Here is a 23550-nt window from a genome sequence, read left to right on the forward strand (position 1 = left end):
AACTTTCTTCTTCCTACATGTGCATTTTAGCTCTTAGATCCTTCTACAGCCCCTCTGCAGCTGCAGAGGAAAGATTTTTGTCTGCATTTTCTTCCTTGCAGGTTGCCAGTGGCCAGGTCAGCTCATGGTGCAACAGTGTACAGTGACAAGCTGTGGATCTTTGCTGGATATGATGGCAACGCACGGTATGGGGCAGTATCACCCACTCCTTGACTGCTTTTGTGAAATCCCAGCCCCTCAGTTTCCACCTCTGTAGAGATACTTCCATATTCCAAGGGATTTAAACACTCGGCTGAAGTTTTGCAAACCCAGTCTGTTGTTGAGCATTGCACTTTTGCAATTCACTGGTTTGTGTTCAAATAAGTATGTGCTTAAAACCTAGAGATGTAGTTACTCAGAGTAGCTGCGGATGTGTAATTTGACAGTGTGCTTGGTTGTCAGGATGCAAAATGATCTTTGGAATTTGGCAAATGCGCATTTCTTCAAAGATTCCCGGCACAGGCCAGCTGATGTTGCTGGAGACTTAGAGAGCAAAGCCTGGATTTGCTGTGAAATCATCTGACAGAACTAAGAGCAACGTGTCAGTTTTTTCTCAGAAATCTCTGTGAATATGTAATATTTAGGTTGAAGGGAGGTGGGAGTTTGTACGGGGAAGGACTGGAAATGAGTGGTGCTGAGATGTTAGAGAGAGCCTGGTGCTTTGTCCCACAGTAGCTCCTTGCATTTGCTGTTGGTCTGTCATGGAACAGTCAATTCTGGACATGTCATTTCTTTTCTGTCGTGATGAACTTAAGGAGTAATTTATGTTGATGTACAATATTTGCATCATGAGAGCACATGGAGATTGTCACAAATGAGGAGCTGGGTTGCCTCCTCCTCTGAGGAGAATCTTCAGAAAAGTGTCCAGCTCCACAAAGTCTCCAGGAGAACTGCTGCTAATCAGGAAAACAGATGGGATGTCTTTGTTATTTCTGGAGGAGGAATCAGTGTAAGATGCATGACTCTGTGGGATTGTTCAGTGCCAGCTTAGGGAGTCCCCCAGGGCCTTGGGTAGCTGTAAGGAAGGAGTGGGTGAGAGGAGCTGTCTACTTTATGTTAAATATGTCTAATCATGTTAAAAAATGTCTTTTTATGGAACTTGAGCCTCCAGGCAGATTTGAACAAAGGAAACATCTGTAGTTACTGTGAGTAACTTGTTCTGGGAACAGCACAGTCAGAGATCTGTCAGGTTACCTGCTTCATCCTCCTTTGTGTATTTAAGGAAGGATTCAGCCATGTAAATAATTGTTGTGGTCAGTCTCAGTACTTACCAGGGATGAGCAGAAGGACCAGGGTAATAAGTGGTATTTTGTAAAAATCCTGAAGATTAAATAGCTCAAATCCTTAAGCTCCAGGCTGAGTTGCTGTATGTAGCTGTTAACTGCAGTGTACTTGTAACTAGAAAGATGCTGAAGCAAGCTAGAGTGGGGCTGTCAAATTTAGGTATCGGACAAAAGGATTCTAATAATTGTTTTTCTGTCAGTGGAAGTAGGAGATTCTTCCTGTGCAGAAGGAATGTTGATGAAATAGTATTTCTGTCCTTTCAAGACCATTACCAGAAATTAACTGTTTCAAATCAAGCATTTTTTTGTGTTATGGCACAGATTAAATGACATGTGGACAATAGGCCTGCAGGACAGAGAGCTGACCTGCTGGGAAGAGGTAAGAAGCTTTAATGTCAACTAGCACACAGAATTCTCTTTCTTGGTTTTAATGCACAATTATTTAAAATTTCCCATGCTAGACTGCACTGCTCTTTCTCCAAAATGTGTTTTTCACCCACAGTGAAAAGAAACAGTTCAAATTTGATTTGGTCTGGGTATTTGGAAAACCAAGTGTGTATGAAAGGGTGATTTTTTTGCTTGTGAATCTGTGAAGTGAACTTGGACTTCCCATGGGGCATTTGCTGTGCCCTCTGTGGAAGGGCCTGCGTCCCCACTTTGACCACTGCATTCCCACTCAGACCACAGACTGGGAGCTTTGCTGGCCAGCTGACTGAAGTCCTGGTCCTTACAGTACTGGGAGCTTTAAAAAACGTGGCCTCCCAACCTTTTTATCCAGGGAAAATCAGTGTGTGCAGACACGTAAGCACAGCAGGAGTCAATTACCTGTCACCAGCTTTACAGGGCCTGTGCCATGTGCTCAGTCTGGCTGCACCTGTGTCCTGTGGCCCTGCAGCATCCTCAGCATGTGGAGTTGTGCACTGTAACAATGCATTTCTGATTTTGAACTTAATTACCTTTCAGATTGAACAAAGTGGTGAAATTCCTCCTTCCTGCTGTAATTTTCCCGTGGCGGTTTGCAAAGACAAGATGTTTGTTTTCTCTGGCCAGAGTGGAGCAAAGATTACCAATAATCTCTTCCAGTTTGAATTCAAGGAAAAGATGTAAGTGTAGACAGATAAGTTTTGCAAAATCCACATAATCCTTGAATGCTTGAGTTGAGAAATGTAGTACTTAATGGGTGCTGAGGAAGAATGCTGCGTCTCCTGGTGAAGAAGGATAGAGTTAGAAAATTTAAAAGAATTGCGAAGAAATGCCCTGTTTCCTGTTTCCTGTCGCAGCTGGACACGGATCCCCACGGAGCACCTGCTGCGGGGCTCGCCGCCCCCTCCCCAGCGGCGCTACGGGCACACGATGGTGGCCTTTGACCGGCACCTCTACGTGTTCGGGGGGGCTGCGGACAACACGCTGCCCAACGAGCTCCACTGCTACGACGTGGACTCCCAGACCTGGGAGGTCATCCAGCCCAGCCCAGACAGTGAGGTAAAACCTTCAGCTCGTGTTTTTTCCCTTATGCTCCATCTTTTTTGACTCGTTTTTGCCATGGACATGTTGTGACAAGAGCATCAGCTTTTAGCTAAATAATAGCAACTCCTTCCCACTGATGGTTAATCAGCTCAAATATTGTGGGTAGAAGTCCTTAAAAATTAGTCAGTGTTGACACATCTAAAACTTTGCTTAACACTTTTTAAAGAAATACCATGAAATGCTTTGATATGTGTTATGAGTCAATCATTTGTTCAGTCAAAAGCTGAACAATGAATTCAGTGTGTACCAGTGGTTCTTCGCTTGGCTGTGTGATGCTCTTGAAGCAGAATTCAAAACTAGACAAGGTTTGACTTGTCACCGTAATGCCCATGTGCATAAAATCTTATAAATTCTGGTTATACATAGAGGTGTGGCTGGAAAATAGTAATACGGAGGCTCAGAAAAGTCTGTTTTAACATACTTGCATTAATAAGAGATATAAATTTTAAAATGTCTGGTTTTTACATGGACATCAAAAGGCTGTAGACCACCAGTTGCCAAGGAAACACTCCAAATGAGACAATACTAAAAAAAAAAAAAAAAAAAAAGGAACATATGAGCCTGTTTCTTTTGCTACTTGCTACTCATGGCAAGGCAGCGACTTGTGTGATAAAATGTCAGTGTTTTTTCATAGCACACTCACAGATCCTGTCTGGGATCAGCTTGTATTCCAGGTAGAAGTGCCAAGGGTTCACCTGGTTTCAGTGCACATTTCAGGTCACGTTTCAGTAAGTGAGGATCATTTAATCCCAGAGTGCACAAGCAGTTGGTTCCCTGAAGCCCATACCAGCGTGTGTGGTTGCTGGCTTTGGAACAGCAGCATTCACTGTTTGTTAATGTGAACAGATTTTATCTTAAGCCATGTCAAGGTACTGCAGCTGATGGCACAGTAGGTTTAGGGTGTGAGCTGCTCTGTGGGAGGAGATGCTCCGTGTGTGCTGTGCACACAACTGCACAGCCTGAGGTTACACCTCAGAGAGCTGAGTGTTGGAAGACTTGGGATCAGGTGCAGAGTTACTGATCTAGCCAGCATAGGTGTGACAGGGCTCACCCCCCCAGTGCTGTGCTGTGTGATGTGTTTGGTGTGTTTATGTGTTTGCAGACACGTCACAGCATTGGATGAGCCCACACACACACTGCTTGTAATTAACCATGCACATGGGCCTCGTTGGGAACTGTTACTTGACCAGAGTATTTCACAGTAGCCTATTTAATGCTTTACAAAGCTGATTTATTGTCACGTGAAAGTAATAAAGCTGCATCTTCAACTTTCTAAAGCCACAGTTACCTTCAGGATTGTAGATGCTGTTCTGTTCCTGCCAGTGTTACTGTTTGATGTGTGAGGCTTCAGCAGGCATTGGTTCTTTGGGACACAAGTGCTTATTGCTTCCAGGAGCAGAACTGCTCCTGGCAGTGCTGCAAACCAGCATTATTCCCTGAGTTATCCCCTGCTAAATTTCATTTCAGATTTCAAAGCTCTTTTCTTCATCTGTCTGTAATCCAAACCAGAAGTCTGTTAGTTGCCTTTGTTGTATTTTGGAGTTTCTTTCTCTGGTACTACTGCATCTAGAGACTGATTTGGTAGAAATGGGAGGTGAAACTGAAGTGCTGTGGAAACACGTGATAGTAAATTTTCCTAAAAGACCGATTACCTGCAAAACCTGAAAGACTTTTGGTGTTTTAAGTGAATTTTAAATTATTTTGTGTCTTCTGGAGTCATAACTAGGTAATTTCTCAGAATCATTTTCCTAAAGTTTCTATGAGCTTTTGGCAAAGACTTCTAAAAATAGCAATGAATCTCTAGTACCATCCTGTTCCCTGGACACTCTGAACTTGGATTTTCCTTTTTTATCTATCTCTATGAACAAATTTATTCACATTAATTTGAAACAAAATAGAAGTCGATAAGTGCAATGCTGTCTCAGCACTTCATGGTTTCTGCTGTGTGTGAGGTGATAGTGACCTCTTGTTACTGTGCAGCAGAATGACCTACCTTGACTTTTAGAGTTGGGTTTTTTCTTTCCAATGGATGGATTGTAGAGTTTACATTCTGCTTGCACTGTATTATGTGATATGATCTTAGAAATGCTGCATTACAACTTTGCTTGACTGCACTATGGCAAGGTTACTTTCTTACTCATGTGATGCATATCCTTAATTCTTTCTTCTTTTGGACATTTACCACGGAGTGGGTAAAGCCTCTGGAGTCCCAGATAAGAAGGTTTGGTGCTAAATGAGCTCTTAAGTCAGTGGTGATTTTTACAGTACTTTGCAAAAGAGATTACAGAAGAGATTTCTTACGCTGAAGGAGAGTGATTACTGCCATTCCAGTCTTGTTCTCTGAATTTAGCCAGCCCTGAGGAGCTTTTCAGGGTGATTTGGACTTTTCTGGGAGTGATTTGGACTTTTCAGACCTATTTATGCCAGTAGGAGGAATAGGCTGTCAGGTGGAGATTGTATGTCCTCTGCTACCCTGTTACGGGCAACGCAGATGGTGACAAGTCACACAAGGCTGAAGAATCTTGAGGTTGTTACCTGGAAAGGGTGGCACAATTTGGGCATTAATCACAACAAAGCACAGTGAGTTCTAGGAAGGTCCTAGAGGCCCTTCTTGAGCACAGACTGCAGTCATGTGTCAGGTGCTGCAGGTGCCCTGAGACAGTCTGGCATTTTCTGCATTTTGAGCAAACAGGTAGAACCTGGGAGCAGGTCTGGCAATGGACCTGTTGTAGTTCTCTGCCCAGGGTGCTCAGAATTCTTGGTAGTGCCTCGCTGTGGGATGGAGGATGGGAAATGACTTAATGGGTAGAAGAGGGCAAACTGAGATGGAACAGGTCAGTACTTCAAAAATAAACCAGGAGCTCTCATTTTATGCCTTAGGATGTCTCCAAATTGAATAATAAAACATCCTTGCTGAGCTACACAATTGCAGTCTGTAGCTCCTCAAACCTATATAGAGTATGTGTACATATGTACTGTACAGAGCACACAGAGCTATTCCCCATCTTCGCTGTTAGATGATCTTCACAGCTGGGGGTTCTGCTTTTCTAAGGCAGCCACAGGAATATCTTGAGTCCTTGCCTGCCTGCATAACACTGCCAAAGCTTCCTTGCATGCTGGATTTTTTTTTTACAGGGCTACTGGAGGATTTCAAAAACAAGAAATAGATTTTTTTGTTTGCCTCGAGTTTTTCTATTGAACTCAAAATATCCTTTACTTTCTGAAGAAGGTTGGAAGCAGCATAAGAAATCAGCAGGCAGTAAGAGGAAAAATGCCCCATGTTGCACAGTTGACAGACACATGTACACGTGGCAGTCATGGCTTGTGCTACAGAGAGGAGTGTTCTGCAGGGAATGACAGGAGCTCCAGGTCTGGCAGGGAGCACAGCCAGTTGTGGACACAGACCCACAGGATCCAAGGTGATGTTTAGAGCAGCCACTGCCTCATAGAGCAGGGTGTTAAGTCAGGAAGAAGAAAATTCTCCTTCCTCACAGTTCCTGTCATCTCCCTGTGGCTGCAGGGGCTGGTGAGTCATCCATCTCTCCTGAAGTTATGAGGGAAATCTCTAAAACTTGTTCTGGGAAACCTTTCAGTCTCACAATTAGGCCTTTCAAAGCCAAGAGCAATAAAAATTTCCAGTTTTCAAAGCTCTTAATTTTTCTTTTAATAAGCCAAAATGGAGGTTAATGTGCTGGTAACCTTCTTGGGCTTACTTGGAGGCTCAGTTTTGGAGGTTTTCAGATGGATTACAGTGACGTGGTTTGTGGGCAGCTGAGGAAGATTAAAAGGACTTAGTCATCCTCCTGGGGGTGAGTCTGCCCCAGTCTCCTTGTGCAGAGATCAGTTACCCCTCGAGGTATCTTCAGGCAAGAGAATCATGTTACTATGTGCACAATGCCCTGAATTCCTGCAGTGAGCCCCCTAACAAGATCTGCCTCACAGGTGGGCAGAGTAGTTGTCAAGGTATCGTGTTCTGCTGGGAGAGATAAAACTGAGCATTTCACAATCCAGAGAGAAGACTGACATTTTTGATGTTTATAAAAAATATGTGCTGTTCAGGCTTGCATCCTTTCTAAAAAAACTCTTTTAAAAATGTAGGAGCTTCATGCCAGTGCCCTTTGCAGGTCTGTGTTCAGTGAGCTGGAGAGAGACATCTTGAAAATGTTTGTATTTACAAGAATCTGCATATCAGAGTAACTGCAGCTAACTCTATTGCACAGCTCCATTTCTCTTTGTCAATTCTATGTTCATATCCTTTCTGAGGGGTGTTCATTATTACATCCTTTTCAGCATGTAATAATAAAACAGTATTCTCCCAGAGAAAGCAAAATGCAAATGAAGTGGATGATAGGCAGAAGGAATATTTCTGTAACTCACTCACTGGTAAGGAATTGTAACAACACAGATTTAACATGACCCAATTAAGGTGGTATAAAATTGAGTAAAATAGAAAGACTTGAAATACGCTTTTTGAATGAGGAGCAGTTACTCTGTCTAAATTTTTGCCAACAACCTTGAAAGACAACAGAAAATCACAGCTTTCCTCCAATATTTACTGATTGTCCTGAGTTTTACCAATTACTGATTACATTAACAGTCCACTCAGGGATTTAGATTTCTTCCTGTGGTGGGTGCAAACAGTCCATGTTTCAGTTTGGCTGTAGGATACATTTATGAACAGAGTGTGTGGTCTGGGCTTCATGGTTTCCCTTACAGCATCCCTGGAAACAATGACTTAAATTCCCAGTTCTTGTGGGGAGCTGAGAGAGCTTCTGGTGGTCTCAAATGGCTGGAAGTGCTGTGATATTCTTGGTTCTAGAAGCTGACACAGTGTAGTGTCATTAAGCAACTAAATACATGATCATTGCGTTTATTAGATAGATCTTCCAGTATAACATCTCCCCATGTTGTGTTCGCAAACCAGGGAGGTTGTTCAGAGAAGAATGATTGAAGATGGGAAGTCCAGTGACCAGCTGTGAAGTGAAGTCTCTTTTAGGTGTAGGAAATTAAATCTTCCCTGGCTTGCCTGGGGAACAGAGGGTTTTTAATCTATTAGTGAAAGATAAAACAAGATCCGGTCACTCTTCTAGTTGAAACTAGAAATATCCAGACTGAAAAAGAGGAAAACAAATGTTTACAAATTGTATAGAATGAGAGTAATTATTTATTAGAACATTTTATCAGAGTGTTTTTGGTAAAGACTTCATTACACTTAAACCAGGATTTGATATTTTCTAAAAGGAAAGTTTTCCTCAAAGAAAGTCTCAGTTTCAGTACCTCTTCACGGAAGTCTGGTAGGTTGGTTTATTCAGGAAGTCAGGTTAAGATCCCAAAAGTACTATTATGGTTATTGGATTTTTGAAAGCATGCCACATGCCAAAGAGAAACAAATGACTGGTCACTGGATTTCTGTCAGCTGTTGTCAGATTTCAATATATGATCTTTTGTGACACATTCATTGGATTTGGCTGGAGTTTGGCTTGCTCTTCAAACTGCCTCATCCTCTCTGATGAATTAATTATACATTAACATTGCTCTTTAAAGCTGCAACTGATATATACTAAAACAATTTTAAAGGAAATAACATTTACTATTATTACAACTGTAAATAAATTACAGACAGCCTCATACCCTGACCTTTGTGGTTATGCTGCCACGTGTTTGGATGTCATTGTTAATGGATTTACCTTCCTGTTTCCATTCTGTGTTCTCCAGTGAGTGTCAGATGGAAAAATCTCATTCTCAGTGTAGAGCACAATTGCAAACGATGTCTCTGTTGCATCCCCTGTCACTTACTGTAACCAGAGCTGATATTGCAACAAGCTTTTGTTATTGTGACTTTGCTTCTGTATGTGGTGATTTAGCCCAGAACCCCCCCGTGTGCTGGGCTGAGCCCCCAGCGTGGGCAGCAGGGCAGGGGGGGATTCTGCCCCTGTGCCCCGCTCAGCTGAGCCCCCACCTGCAGAGCTGCCTCCAGCCCTGGGTTCCAGCACGGGAAGGACCTGGAGCTGCTGCAGCGAGTCCAGGGGAGGCCACAGAGCTGCTCTGAGTGTGGGACTCCCTCTGCTCTGGAGCCAGGCTGGGAGAGCTGGGGGTGTTCACCTGGAGAAGAGAAGGCTCTGGGGAGAACGTAGAACCCCTTCCAGGGCCTAAAGGGGCTCCCAGAGAGCTGGAGAGGGACTTTGGATAAAGGCCTGGAGGGACAGGACAAGGGGGAATGGCTTCCAGCTGCCAGAGGGCAGGGTTAGATGGGATATTGGGAAGGAATTCTCCCTGTGAGGGTGGGGAAGCCCTGGCACAGGTGGCCCAGAGACGCTGTGGCTGCCCCTGGATCCCTGGAAGTGTCCAAGGCCAGGTTGGACGGGGCTTGGAGCAACCTGGGCTAGTGGAAGGGGTCCCCTGCCCGTGGCAGGGGTTGGAACAAGATGAGCTTTAAGGTCCCTTCCCACCAAAACCATCCTGTGATTCTGTGATTTATCTGGGGTTGCAGGTTTCTGCACCATGGTCTTCAACTTTTCATCTTCTGCTTCAGTCCATGACAGTTTCTGTATTAACAGCTCCATATGTGGAAGTGCTGCTTACAGAGGTGATCCTCTGCTTTGCATTGCTGTTAAGCTCAATAGATCATTTATGTTGACAATGTAGTTATGGCAATCTCAGTAAATACACTGCGGACAAAATATTTTTGGCTTTCTGACATTAGTGTGGTGTTGAAGGTTTCATGAGATGTTTTGAGAAGTCTCTACCAGTGGAAATCCCTAAGAACAGGCTGGATTTTGTTCTCTCAGGAACAAAGTAAGTATTGTTGACCCTGTCTGAGGCAAAGGAAACAGCCTTTGAAGAGGTCCATTCTGTGTGTCTGTGATAGAGTTTTTATTCCCTGTTTTCTTGTCTGTACCATCAGAGGGGAAAAGTAAAAGCTAAATTTCCATCTTAGATGTAAATTAAATTTCCATTGTAACAAGAGCACAGCTGAGCTCCCAGCCCTGCAGTATGTTAAAGAGCAGGAGGAAGTCTTAGAATCACAAAAGTAGGTGGGTTAGAAGGACTTCAAGGTTTCAAATCCAAGCACATGCTCAGAGCAGGTCTGGTTGGGGCAGGCTGCTCAGGGCATTGTCCATTCCATTCCATTCCAGTGTATCTCCAGGGTCAGAGATCCAGCAGCTTCTCCTGGCTTCCATCCAGTGCTTGTCCACTATCATGATCAAAGACATTTTCCTCTCACACTAAGAAAGAATTTCCTGTGCTGACTTGAGTCTATTGGCTCCTCTCTTCCCACTGGGCACCTCTCTGAAGAGCCCCTCTGACATCCCTGCACACCTGGAAGAAGGTGCCTCTTTTGCCTTCTCTTCTCTCGTGCATCCTGTGCTCCAGCCCTTGATCACAACCTTGATGTTGGGTCCCTCCACCAGACTTGTTTGTGTAGGTCAATGCCTTTCTGTACTGGGGATCCCAGAACTGGCAGAGTGCTTTAGCTGGGGACTTAAAAATAGTGAGTAGAGGAGGACAAGTCCCTTCCCTGAGCCCACTGGCACAGCTGAGGGGCTGCTGGCCGTGCTGCTGGAGGACGCTGCTGAGCCCTGTGCAGTTCCTTGTCCACCACATCTGTGTTCTGCAGAGTTGTGTTCTAGAAAGCCAGGCCCCAGCCTGTATCATTGCAAGGAACAACTGTCCCAGGGCCGAGACTTGGCAGAACTTCCTGAGGTGCCCAGCAGCCCATTTTCCAGCCTGGCTAAGTCCTTTGGAATATCAGCCTCCACCATTTCAACTGCTCCAGACAATTTGCTATCAAGCATAGACTTGCTGAGAATGCAGTGCCCTCTATGACCCATGAAGCATTTTGAAGGGGATGATCAGGTTACTCGGGAAAAATTTGCCTTTGGTAAATCCTTGCTGACTGGTACCAGTCACCTCCTTCATGTGGTGGAAGTACCTTCCAGGAAGATTTTCTCCGTAACTTTCTTGGGACAGCAGTGCAGTTGCCTGGTTCATGGTTAGCTGTGTTCCCAAAGTTCATACCAGGCCAGATTTTTAAAATTAATAGGTACTTTTTGGGTTATAAAGAGCACTTTGGTTACTCTTGGGTACCTGCAGTGATAAACTGGAAGAGTCCATTGCCATAATCTGAAAGGAATGACAGCCTAAGGAAAGGCCCAATAAAGGAACATCAGCCTGTGGAAAGGCTCAGTAAAATCCTTCAGCATTTCCCTGCTTTTCTTCGTTTGTAGACCTGTGTGTCTTGAAGCTCAGCCTAACATGTGTCTGTTCCAATTTTGTCTGAAAGCAGAGATTGTCTGCACCCAGCATGGGAAAACATTTTAAATCCTTAAACCTCCTTGAACTGAAAGACTATCCAAAGCTCTGTCTGTCCATCTGTTTGAGTTTGATGCTGTTGCTTGGTGTAACAGTGGGGAAACAATCTCGTGTATCAACAGCTCCCAGTCAACATCTCCCAGTAGTGGCAGCTCATTTGGACCTGTTGTAGCTTACGGTTTTCTTCCAATTTCGGAGAAAAATAGATTATTTTTTTACCTCTTAATTTATGTTGGTTCACCAAGTTAGTTTGTTGATGGCTTTAGGTCTTTTTATTTCATTTTGGCTTTAAGCTTTTAATGGTACTGGAGGATAGAGAGACTCACTGGTGTTCCTGGGTTGTGAAAGAAATCTGTGCACATTATTACTGGCTTTTGAGTTCAATGCAGCAGTTACCTTCTGAAATACCTGCTTATTCATAGCTGAGTGTGAAGAAAATTAACATTTACACAGTTATAAATCTGTTCTGTAAATATAAGAAGGCTTCTGAGGAGCTGAGAGTAAGAAAACTGAAACAACTGCAGAGGATTTGATTTTAGCAATGTCGTAGTATTGCCCATAATGTTGAAATTTCTATCAAGAAAAGCACTGAAACATATTAAAACGAGAGTCAGAGAGAGAAGATAAGCACTGCAAGAGCACAAGTAGTCACAGCCTGCAATAATAGCATAGCTAATGCATTCCTCACAGCCAAGAGAGTGAATCTCACTACAAGCAAGTTGGGTTTTTGTCCCTGACCCAGTTCTGCCGGCAGTGCAGAAGAGCTGGGCCCTCGCAGGGCTCTGTGTGTGCTGCCGACCTACCAGCTGAGAGAGCTTCATCCTCTTCCAGTGTGTCAGTCAGCTCTGACATAAAGAACAGGTTGTCACTTTGGGGTGGTCCATCTGCCCTGTTTTTTCATCAAGACAAAATGTGGGAAGGCTGTCTCAGACTTGGGAATATTCCCTCTTAGCTTGTGATCTGCATTTTGCCTGCTTACAGTGAGCAAACCCCTCAGCTTCTCATCCTCATCCCTGGAAGCGTCCATGGCCAGGCTGGACAGGGCTTGGAGCAACCTGGGCTAGTGGAGGGTGTCCCTGCCATGGCCGAGGGTGGAACAAGATGAGCTTTAAGGTCCCTCTCAACCTGAACCAGTCTCAGATTCTGTGATTTGTGAAGAGCCATTGGGAGGAAGAGGGCAGACAAAAAGCAATTAGTGCAAAAGATTTCATTGCTGTATGTCTCTGTCATTGCACAAACCTTGAGAAAACTACACAGCTAAAATGTTGATGGTTCAGTCACAGTGATGGACTCCAAACAAGACCACGGAGCTTTTTCTGGACTGACTCTGAGTGTTCTGGATACACAGGGATGATCTTCTGGTGCTAGTCTTCTGGGACTGCTGCTCCATGTCTGGTCTCTCATGCCTCCCATCTATACTTTTACACACTTTTGTTTTTAAACCTTTTAACCAGGTGTCCTACCCAGCAGTGGCTGAGAGAGTATCTGCCCCAGAGGAAGCTCCCACTGTGCCCTTGAGAGAACGGGGTTAAAAAAAATCTTGGGATGTATTTGGTTTAGATTTCAGCATAGCAACAGTTAAACAAGGATCTACAGCAGACTCAGAGGTAAATAAACACTTGGAAGTGAAAAAGGCTTCAAAAATGGAAATCAAACTTATTCAAGGAGAGAGAGAAATTCCACCTTCATATATGCCTTTTCTTTTCTGCTCCTTTTTTTCCCCCTTGCAATTTATCATGAGCTATTTAACTTAAGCTGTAATCCAAGAACCGTTTAAGCCTTGGCTCTGCATGTGCAAGTTCTGAATTGCATAGAGCAGGCTACTATTGACCCCTGAGTGGAAATGATTCATTTTACTTCTTTAACTATTTAATTTTACTTTACGTTGCTTCAACTTAATTTAGTAAGGACTTCAAGCAAAGCTGAATGTGTTCCTGGTGAGGTCAAAATTTAAATCAATGAGTTTATGAAGGGGTTTGCACAGGTATTACTGAGTTTATTTTAAAGTATATGTGCTCAGGCCCAGAGTTAATGCTCAGGGCTGTAATCTCACCTATTTGAATGATTGCTGGGTGCTCTGGCAGAGGGAGAGGCAACTCTAATGTACAGCTTTGGGAGTCAAATGAGAACCCTGATGAGCAGCACAGGACAAACTCCATTTGTGCTGTCTAGACAGGCTACAGTGCAAGTCTGAGCATAAGAAATGAGAGGAAAAAAAGACTTATGAAATACTTTTATTTTGAAAATGATGGCTTGAGTCATTCCAGCAGTGTGGAAGGGTGTACTGAAAGGAAAGCAAAGGTGACTGATGAGATCTGCTTTTGAAAGCAAAGATTCCAGCTTGTAAAGATGCTCAGATGCAAATCTCATTAACCTTAAATAGGGAAACCACTCCAACAGATGAAACAGGGCAATGTAGCTCAGAGAGGGGTGCCAGCCCCCATCACTGGAGGTGTCAGGATTGAATCTAGAATTTCTTCTGTCAGGCACTGTTAATAAAGTAAGGAGATCACATTGATGGAGAGGTAAGTACAGGATCTAGAGCTGACAAATGCGTTCAGATTGGCAGTGCCTCTTAGTCGGTGATTTTTAGCATTCCTGTATGCACCAGGAATGACAAAGACAAATCCCTTTGGATTCACACGGGACCATCTGGAGTTGTGCCAGCAGATGAAATTAGAATCATAGAAGTACAGAACCATTAGGGTTGGAAAAGACCTTCAAGATCAGCACTGCACATTCACCACTAATCCGTATCTCCAAGTGCCACGCACCTTTTGAACACTTCCAGGGATGGTGACTCTGTCACTGCCCTGAGCAGCCTGTGCCAATGCTTACAACCCTTTTTATAAGAAAATGTTTCCTAATATCCAGCCTAAACCTCCCCTGCTGCAATTTGAGCCGTTTGCTCTCATCCTTTCTGACCATCCTGGCTAGCAAAGTAGGTGGTATTTTGTAGCTTGTTCTTATAAACTCTACCTGGGGTGAGTGTATTCAGCAGCTGGATTTGGCAGCTTGGGAGGTCTCCCAGTGAAAAATTCGAGATAGGGCAAGTTCTGGGTGTCTGGTATTGGTGGATGAGGAATGTGGGGACCAGCATGTCTCTCCAGCTGTTTGTGCTCCTGACCTCTGTTAACCTTTTTTTCCCCTGAATATTTTCTTGAGGACCCAGCTCTCCTTCCTTGCACTGGAACAAAGTTCCTGTGGCCAAATCCTTGGTCCTGGCAGGGCTGACCGTTGTTCCCCATGCGGGTGGCACCAAAATGTCACCATTGCAGCGTTGTCATCTCCCTGTGGGGGTTTATGCTGGCCTGAATTCTGCTGTTCTGATTCAGTAAAACAAACACCCTGAAACTCTCAGCTGCACAATGTTTTCATGAACTGGACATGGCCTTTTCTGTTCCAGGCTGTCATTCCATGTTTTACATTTCTCTCTTTAAAAATGTGGTCTGCATATTTAGAAAGTGAAGTTGTTTGATTGTTTAAGTTATTAGTGAGTGCAGAGCTCTGGTTCCTTGGCCAGTACCAACCATTACAAATGAAAAATCGTCATTACAGCGTTCCATAGAGATTGTTGGAGTTGAGTATGATGTGACTGGCAAGTACATCTTACATGGTTAAATATTCAGGTGGTTCATGTTTGCTTTCTGGCACCAGTTGTTTCAAAGCTGTAAGGCTTTTTGATTGAAAAAAAAGTGGTTGTTAAATTCAGTGTCAGCTTTTAAAAACAAAATACTAGAGAATTTTGAGAATTATTTTAAGTAAAAGCAAAGCTAAAGTATTATTTATTTTAAAAAAAGAAAAAGGAGACTTGGAAGATGACCTGAATAAGTCTAAAGCAGGTGGGCTGCATTTGAGCTCTGCTAGAACAGTTCTTTTTGCTTGGTTTTGGTTGCAGTTAGTTGTGAGAAAGATGTTATAGTACAGCTAACACCAGCCTGCCTAGCTGTGTGGGAATGGGTCTTGGCAAGCAAACTTACCTTGGGATGGGGTTGGAGCTCCAGTTGATGAAGGTGACAGATGTATTTTTAACCCATTATAATATGGTTGATTATTTCAATCAGTACATCTTATTTAGTTAACGAGATTATTGCTAAGAACAAGCAGAGGCCATAGAAACTAGATGATATTTGACAGTAATCTCCTCCTCTTTCAGAGAGGTATGGAACTGGGTCCAGGCAGGAATGTACTAACAGATCAGTGTTACTCCATAACCCATCACAGTATTTATTAGAACAAACTCTGAAGTTCCCTTGATAAAGTATCCATGAAACATGCTGGATACAGAAGGCATCTTGTTTATCCAGAGGAATCCAGAGGGTTTGTTATACTGGCACAGGCAAATGTGCCTTTTAAGGTGAGCAAGTCTGTGGTTTGTACATCTGAGAAAAACACCCACGTCCTAGTTACTGACTGGGGGGTTGTCTCCTTAAAAGCCGTAGTTTGAGGAAAAGAGCAAGTCATGGAAAGTGTGGTGAGTAACAGGCTAAATGAGGCTGTTGTGTGATGCTGTGGTGAGAGGGGTGAGTTGGTGGGAATGGGAGCTGCCAGTCAGCATGGTTTCCTGGAAAATCTGCCTCTCCAGATAAACATAATCTTGTTTCATGTTTGAGTTTACTTGAGTGGTGTCTATAAATATGTACAAGAAGCAAAGATTTCTTATACCAGAGGGCTTTTTATTTTGTAGGCAAAGATTTAATGAGATTTACTGCCTGGAAGACAAAACAAGCCTGATCAAACTCGGGGGAAAAAAAGAAGTTTCACCACTTGAAGCCTTTCTGTGAGCTCTCAGTGAGATGTGCTGATGTGTTCACACACCTTTGTGTAGCCTCAGAAGAAATGAGTGAAAACGCTGTGGTCTGTCCTCTGCAGGAGGGTCACAGTGGCTTTGGCTTGCAGTGACTCTTCCCTCTTCAAAAATCACCCGATGCTGCAGCTCCGAGGTGGAGTGTGTTTCAGGGATGGTGTGATCCCTCAGCCCTATAAATAGCTGCAGTGTGGGGGGCTTTACTTTCTGTGGAGCTGGCAGGATGGAGACAGGAGCTGTGGCTCCAGGGTGCCAGCTCTGCCAACAGCTCCAGCCTTGGGCTCCTGTTCTGCACTGGGCATTCCTGGGGCTTATCCAGATGGTTCAGCCCTTCAAGCTGTGGGGAAGGCGGGTGCTCACAGGCCTGGGGCTCAATCCTGCTGAGGTAGATGATCATTTACCTTTCAAGTTCCTGACAGCATTTGGAATAAGCTGAGTTTGCACAGTGGTGACAATTGCAGAATCTGCTTATTTCTAGAAGATGTATGTGGAGTTTATGTGAAAAATTATGTTGAGTTTAACTTTGTAAATAATACATTTTGTAGCTGCCATGATACGTACACCTGTGTAGGTGCCATTCTGATTAGAAGGTGCAGTGAATGGGTGTTCTTAAATGTGACTGGACAGTATGTTCTAGACATGCTAGGAAACAATCCTGAAATACAGCAAATGTCAATCTCAGGATGCAAGTGTGTGTGTGTGTGTATGTGTGTGTGTGTGTGTGTGTGTGTGGATGTGTGTGTGTGTGTGTGTGTGTGTGTGTATGGATGTGTGTGTGTATGGATGTGTGTGTGTGTATGGATGTTTGTGTGTGTGTGTGTGTATGTGTGTATGTGTGTTTGTGTGTGTGTGTGTATGGATGTTTGTGTATGTGTGTATGTATGTGTGTATGTATGTGTGTGTGTGTGTGTGTGTGTGTATGTGTGTATGTGTGTATGTGTGTATGTATGTGTGTGTGTATGTGTGTGTGTGTATGTGTGTGTGTGTGTATGTATGTATGTATGTATGTGTGTATGTATGTGTGTGTGTGTGTGTGTGTGTATGTGTGTGTGTATGTGTGTATGTGTGTATGTGTGTGTGTATGTGTGTGTGTATGTGTGTGTGTATGTATGTGTGTGTGTGTATGTGTATGTGTGTATGTGTGTGTGTGTATGTGTGTATGTGTGTGTGTGTCTGTGGCCTCAGGCTGCATCGGTTTGCTCAGAGCACGGTGCTCGTAATGCCAAGGTCATGGGTTCAGTCCCTGTACGGGCCAGTCACTCAAGAGCTGGACTTGACAAGCCCCGTGTGTTCCTTCCAACTCAAATATTCTTGATTCTGTGATTTTCCTCTTTCACTGTTGATCTGTTAATAGCAGGTCTTTTTTCTTGGCAGAAGAATAGGCTTTTATTTATTACCTTGCCTTTTTTGTCCTTTTCTTTTTGTTTATTCCCTGTTTTGTTTCCCCAGTTACCCAGTGGGAGACTCTTCCACGCAGCAGCGGTTATCTCAGATGCTATGTACATCTTTGGAGGCACAGTGGACAATAACATCAGAAGTGGAGAGATGTACAGGTTCCAGGTAATTTGCTGATAAACATACTCACTTCCACACCAGGTCCACATGATTCCTGGCTCTGGCTTTGGCTGTGGAGTGTCTGGTTTAGCTCACTATGAACTCCATGGCTTTTATTCCATGGCTTTCCAACAGGCAGCCTCTGTATTTCAGATTCAGCTTTCAAAGGTCAATGTGTGTATTTAAAATCTTTTGAGAAATGTTATTTGGATAGACATTTTGGTAAGGTCAAGCCCTCAAGTGCCTTCTAAAGTCCTACAGAGATCATGACAACTTTGATAAATCATTGGAAAGTGTAGCAGATGGGATTTGCCATGTTATTTCATTAAAATTGGCTGTTCCTCTTCAGTGCTGTCCTGTTCAGGGCTCTGGGGCAGTGTGTTTTGTATTGAGGTTTTATCTCCGTGCAGCTCTCCCACTCCCATCCCATAGAAATACGGGAATTGAAAATTTTAAATTCAGGATACTCACACCAGATTAAATCCCATCTACACTCAAGTTTATTTTTATTGCATGGCACCTTCAAGACAAGTCCTGAGAGCAGGTGAGACTCCCAGCCTCTGAATCCTCATATCTGGAAGTTGTGATGAGACACAATTCTTCCATGTTACGCTGTGTTATCTGTCCTTACCCTCACTGTGGGGGAAGCCCTTGCATGTGTTTGGTTTGCTTGTTACATTCTGCTTTATGTATTACACTGAGGCTGAGTTAATAAGAAAATCCAGTGATATTAGATGTAACCTCGGCACTTTTGGTTATAGAGTCACGGAATCAGGAATATCCTGAGCTGGAAGGAACCCACAGGGATCATCCAGTCCAGCCCCTGGCCCTGCACAGACACCCCAACAACCCCACCCTGGGCATCCCTGGCAGCGCTGTCCAAATGCTCCTGGAGCTCTCCAGCCTCGGGGCTGTGCCCATTCCCTGGGGAGCCTGGGCAGTGCCCAGCACCCTCTGGGGGAAGAACCTTTCCCTGCTCTCCAGCCTGACCCTCCCCTGACACAGCTCCAGCCCTTCCCTAGGTCCTGTCCCTGCTCACAGAGAGCAGAGATTGAAGCTGTCCCTCCACTGCCCCTTGTGAGGAAGCTGCAGACCCTGAGGAGATCTGACCTCAGGCTCCTCTGCTCCAGAGTGATTTGAGATTTGAAGTTTATATAGCCATTGAAATTAATTCTGTCTTCTGTGGGTTTTTGGTTTTTTTTTTAGTTTTCTTGTTACCCTAAATGCACTCTCCATGAAGACTATGGAAGGCTGTGGGAAAACAGGCAGTTCAGTGACTTGGAGTTTGTTTTGGGAGAGGTGAGTAGAATTTATTGGAGAGGTGCCAGTGGGGGTGTTACTGTGTGTGTGGTGTGTTTGCTGGGAAAAAGCAAATTCTGCAATGGCTGTGCCAGAAACCCTGGGAATGAATCACTGGGGAACTGTCTGCCTGGTTTAGTAAGTTTCACTTATCCAGATAAATTTTTAAAGCTGCAAAGGAGAAGAAACTTTTAAACTGAGAAGATCTATGGGTCACTGACTTAGCCTGAATTTATCGAAGCATGTTATATAGAGTTGCAATATGAAAATGTACCAACGACCTCTGTACTCCCAGGTCCCAGTTGCCTCCTGGGAAGGCAGGTCAGTGTTTTGCAAACCCATTATCATTTCAAGAGCCATTTTTAATTACTGAAACAAAAGAGAATGAGAAAAAGCAGTACAGGGGAATGATTCTCTAGTAATGGAAACAGTTAAAAATTTTAACAGAGAACAGGTTTTCTGAAGATAAACATGAGATACTTGAACTTAACCTGCATTCCTTTTGCAAAAAGAAAAAGTTAGAAAAAGCTTTGCAAAGCTCGGAGAACGGATCCTCAACAAGAGGTGAAATAAATTATGGCAAAACCATAGTGTTATTTTGAAAAGGGAAAATTAAACAGAAAATCAGATGCAAGAATAAAAAGTAATATATGTGACACGGGAGCTTCCATTCGTTGAATGTGACACAGGCTCTTTCCCAAATGGTGTTTGCCATTAGCCTTTGGGGAAATAGGTGTTGAATTTCATCTGTATGTGCAGAGCAGATGTAAAGCTGCCTTTGAGTCTAACTTGAAATGTATTGTAACCTGGGGTTCAGCCCAGGTTTCTGTGACTTCTGCCATCTGCTACGAGCATGTGATTTGGGGATGAAAATTGAATGTGGTTTCTACCTTTGGCAGAAGGAGGAGCGAGTCCGAGGGCACACTGCGATTGTCACCGCTCGCTGCAAGTGGCTGAAAAAGAAAATCATGCAGGCCAGGGAGAGGGTGAAACAGGTGAGTATTTTGGGAAAGTAGCCTTGTAGCAAGGTAAGGCTTATTCTGCCCAGGTTTGGGAATAAGGTTGTCAGGGGAAAAGTAATATCTGCTGAGACAACTGGAGGATGGGAACAGTGTCTGATTCAAAGGTGCTCTTGAGCAAGTAAAATAAAGAGGATCATTAGTATTAACAAAGGCTACTGGATGTGTATCAGGAGTGTAACATGGAGGAGCCAGAGTTAATCCAGTTAGCTGGATTTGACAGTGTGGTTCTTGGAAGCTCTCGTAGCTGTCTGAGGTCTAATCTTGTGGAATGCCCCAGAGAGGTGTGTGTACCCTTCCCCATGGGGGAGGTAAGAGCTATGTCATGGGAATGGCCCACAAGATCAGACAGATTAGAGGGAAGGAAGGCAGTGCTAAGGGTTTCAGCTGCTTCTGTTCCCTTAACCTCTGTATTTTTTTACTTTTTCCAGAGCTGAAAGTCTGGTGCCTCTGATCATTGTCTATTAATTTTAACTACATCCACGTTTTCAGCAGCAAACATTTAATGGATTTTGGGGAGGTGGTAGCACACAACCTGCAGTAAGATGTGGATGCCTCACTGCCCCTCAGTTAATTGTTTTGCCACTGGAAAGGCTGTGGGGAAAGGCTGTCATAGTGAAACTTGAGGTAACAGAGTGCTTTAAAATAGTTTTGTGCAGCACTTTGAGCTCTGCCTTTGCAGGGCAGGGTTTGTGGAATCTGCTCCCACCTGTCCCTCCTTCACAGAGTGAGGCTGTTCCTGCTGTGGGCAGGAATATGAGTTCAGTGCAGTTCATCCCTCCCTTGCTCTGACATCCTGCTTCTGACCTGTGTCCAGGAACTTGCTTGTGTTCTGATCCATGTGTGTCCCAGGATATGGAACAATAAGTCTAAGACAAATAAATTCCTTGTTATCTTGAAGATAATCCTGAAGCTAAAGAGATCCTGGGTCTTGAAGAATGTGGAGTAAGGAGAAGGATCCTCTGGTTTGGTGGTAACTTGTGTGCACTGGCACAGCCTTGTGCCATGTTTGGGTGGTTTTTCTGTTTCATTAGAAATCAAAGCAAGACATTGAAGAGGAGGGACACACCACATGCCAGAAGGATGGGATTGGAGGGAACGTCAAGCTGGGCCGACTGCAGCCGCTGCTGGAAGTGCCCATCCGCGAGGCCGAGGCCCAGCCCTTTGAGGTGCTCATGCAGTTCCTGTACACGGATAAGATAAAGTATCCCCGCAAAGGTAGGGCAGCAGGTGAAGTAACACTGGCTCAGGGAGGGGAGGGGGGCAAACGTGTTTTGAAACAGCAGGATCAAGCATTTGCAAGTGATCAGTCCTGTTCTGAGCACTTAATTACTAACCTGAGATTAAACAAAAAGCAGATTTTTATCAGAGCGTACTAACCATGCTTTTTTTTTCCTAATTCTTTTCAAATATCAAGGAAGAACAAGTTCTTGATCATTCCAAAAGGTGTAAAAACTCCCAAACAAACAAAAAATATTGTGGTGTTTTGAACATCACAGCATCCTACTTGGAAGGACCATGTATCTAATTCCTGGCTTGGCTTATTTCCTTTTTCTGATATTGTTTTTGATCCATTTTAAACTGTGCCCACACAGAAAGGTGTGCAAGCCGGTATTTATCACCTGTTAAAAATCCAGTCTGAACGAATGCCTCAAGAAAGGAAAAATCTATTTGATGCATTCATTGAAGTTCTCTGAGTTAAAAACACTTGTGGGCAGGGAAGTAATAGCCAGAGATCTTGCAGCTCCCACACAGGGAATCCAACTCCTGGCTGTGTGAGTGGGGAGGGCTGTGGGGTGATGGGAGTGAGGCTGGATACAGCGAGGAACTCCAGCTGCTGGGGCTGGGGAAGCTGCAGCCACGGGGCACAGTGAAGTACAGTGAGGTACAGCTGCCCTAGCACTGAACTTTGCTTCAGCCCTTTCTGCAAAGGTAGTTCTCAGAAAAAAAGTGATACGTGTCCATTTGTGTCAAGGCTTTCCCTGTGAGGAGGCCCATCTGAGAATGATCCCACTGAATGGGGGTGAGGGAGCTGCTCCCTAGATTCTGCTGACGTTGCCAGATCCTGCTCCCAGCCGTTCTCTGATCCTCGGTACCCTCGCCTTGGGACAGGCTCAGGCCAAGGGAAGGCTTGGACCCCTGAGCTCTTCCCATTGTTACAGGCTTCCCAGGCAGGCTGCCCCTCTTCCTCCAGCCCATGAGAGGGTCTCCCTGGTGCTCCCCTTTCTGCTGGGATCCTCCATGGGCCCTGCCCTGCCCATTTGTATTCCTAGCTGCTCCTCTCAGTTCTGAGAGCAGCACCCTGGGGAGCCATCCAGAGGCTGAGCTAATGGAATTGGGCATGCTCATCAAATGGGATTTTCCAATTAGACACGGGGAAGGCACGTGACATGCAAGAGGGCTTTTCTCTATTAAAAAGTAGTTAGAGCAGATGGGCAGAGCTCTTCTGTGAGGAAAGCAAAGGCCATGGGGGATTATTCCTTGAGCTGGTGTCCCAGTAGCCCCATTGCAGTGGCCTGCAAGGGTCCCCTCTGCCCCTCTCTCACTTCAGCCCTTGTAGACCACCTGTGGGTCTGTGCAGGCTGAAGCACAGAGTGAAAGCACAGAGTGCCTTCATAAGGGTCTGTCAGAATCAGGGAGCTGATTGTTACTACTGTGTAAAACCCAAGGACTCTGGCAGGGCTGTTGGCAGCTGGGCACTCTGAGAAATTAGGCTGCAAGCTCCAGAGCTTGTCAGGGATTTTAAAGACTTCACTTTTTTTGGAGGGTTTAAAAAAATTGTGATCCAGATTGTCACAAAATCTTTGTCTAAAAAATACTTTGGAGTGGCTTTTGCATGCTTCAAATTTGAGCCTCCTTTTCTAGTATTGATTCAGATTTTGTCTAACCAGGAATGGAAATTTTTTCTCCATAAAAATACTCCAGTCACTGCCTGTTCTACTATTCCGATTGCTCTGGTTGATATAAAAAATACTTTTAGAAGGGTTCCTCTCTTTGTTCTGTGAGCTATCCAGCAGTTTTCCCTCTTGCAATTCCAGGTCATGTTCAGGATGTGTTACTCATTATGGATGTGTACAAACTGGCCTTAAACTTCAAGCTCTCTCGGCTGGAACAGCTCTGCCTTCAGTATATTGAAGCATCTGTAGATCTGCAGAACGTGCTCATTGTATGTGAGAATGCTAACAAGCTTCAGCTGGATCAGCTAAAGGTAATCACATTCTGCATACAAAGTAACTGATAAGAAAGTTTTAAAAATAAAATTTATGTAATTAATGTTTGGCTGAGCTTTTGCAAATGCACCACTCCTTTAATTACAGTTGCTTGAGTATATTTAGCATGGGTTGTCCTGCAGTGGCTTGTGATATTATGTAGGCTTTTTTCAATAAGTGCTCGATATTTTTGCATATCTGCTTTGTAGAATGTCAAGGGCAGAGTGACTTTGGCTCTTCATCAGTTCACTCTTGCTGCAGCAAGATGGAACCAGTGCATTGCCTGGTCTTGCTGTGTTACATACACTGAGACTGCAGATAGGTTCTTTCACCTGGACAGATGGAAAAACTAAACTCTGTTCTCAGGCCTTTGCGCTGAAAAACAAAATGTGCCAGTGGTTCTCTGTCTCTGTGGTGGGTGGGGGGCTTTTTGGTGTTTGGTGACAATCAGGGTAGGGTTGACCCCCAGCTGCAGCCCAAGAGGTGCTGGCCATGCTGTC

At 44.2% G+C, this 23550-nt stretch overlaps 1 protein-coding gene across 1 annotated transcript in view; it reads left to right on the forward strand.

Moving 5' to 3' along the window:
* The window catches only part of LZTR1 (leucine zipper like transcription regulator 1), a 35266-nt gene that overhangs the window by 2824 nt on the left and 8892 nt on the right, over positions 1 to 23550 (forward strand). The window contains exons 4-12 of the mRNA XM_008638017.2: positions 102 to 185; positions 1644 to 1701; positions 2286 to 2425; positions 2603 to 2804; positions 17419 to 17529; positions 18730 to 18822; positions 19722 to 19817; positions 20876 to 21059; positions 22880 to 23049. Coding sequence (XP_008636239.1) covers positions 102 to 185; positions 1644 to 1701; positions 2286 to 2425; positions 2603 to 2804; positions 17419 to 17529; positions 18730 to 18822; positions 19722 to 19817; positions 20876 to 21059; positions 22880 to 23049 — 1138 coding nt within the window. The remainder of the gene's footprint in view (positions 1 to 101; positions 186 to 1643; positions 1702 to 2285; positions 2426 to 2602; positions 2805 to 17418; positions 17530 to 18729; positions 18823 to 19721; positions 19818 to 20875; positions 21060 to 22879; positions 23050 to 23550) is intronic.

Source organism: Corvus brachyrhynchos, unplaced genomic scaffold, assembly GCF_000691975.1.
Source record: "Corvus brachyrhynchos isolate BGI_N302 unplaced genomic scaffold, ASM69197v1 scaffold67, whole genome shotgun sequence".
Taxonomy (NCBI): domain Eukaryota; kingdom Metazoa; phylum Chordata; class Aves; order Passeriformes; family Corvidae; genus Corvus; species Corvus brachyrhynchos.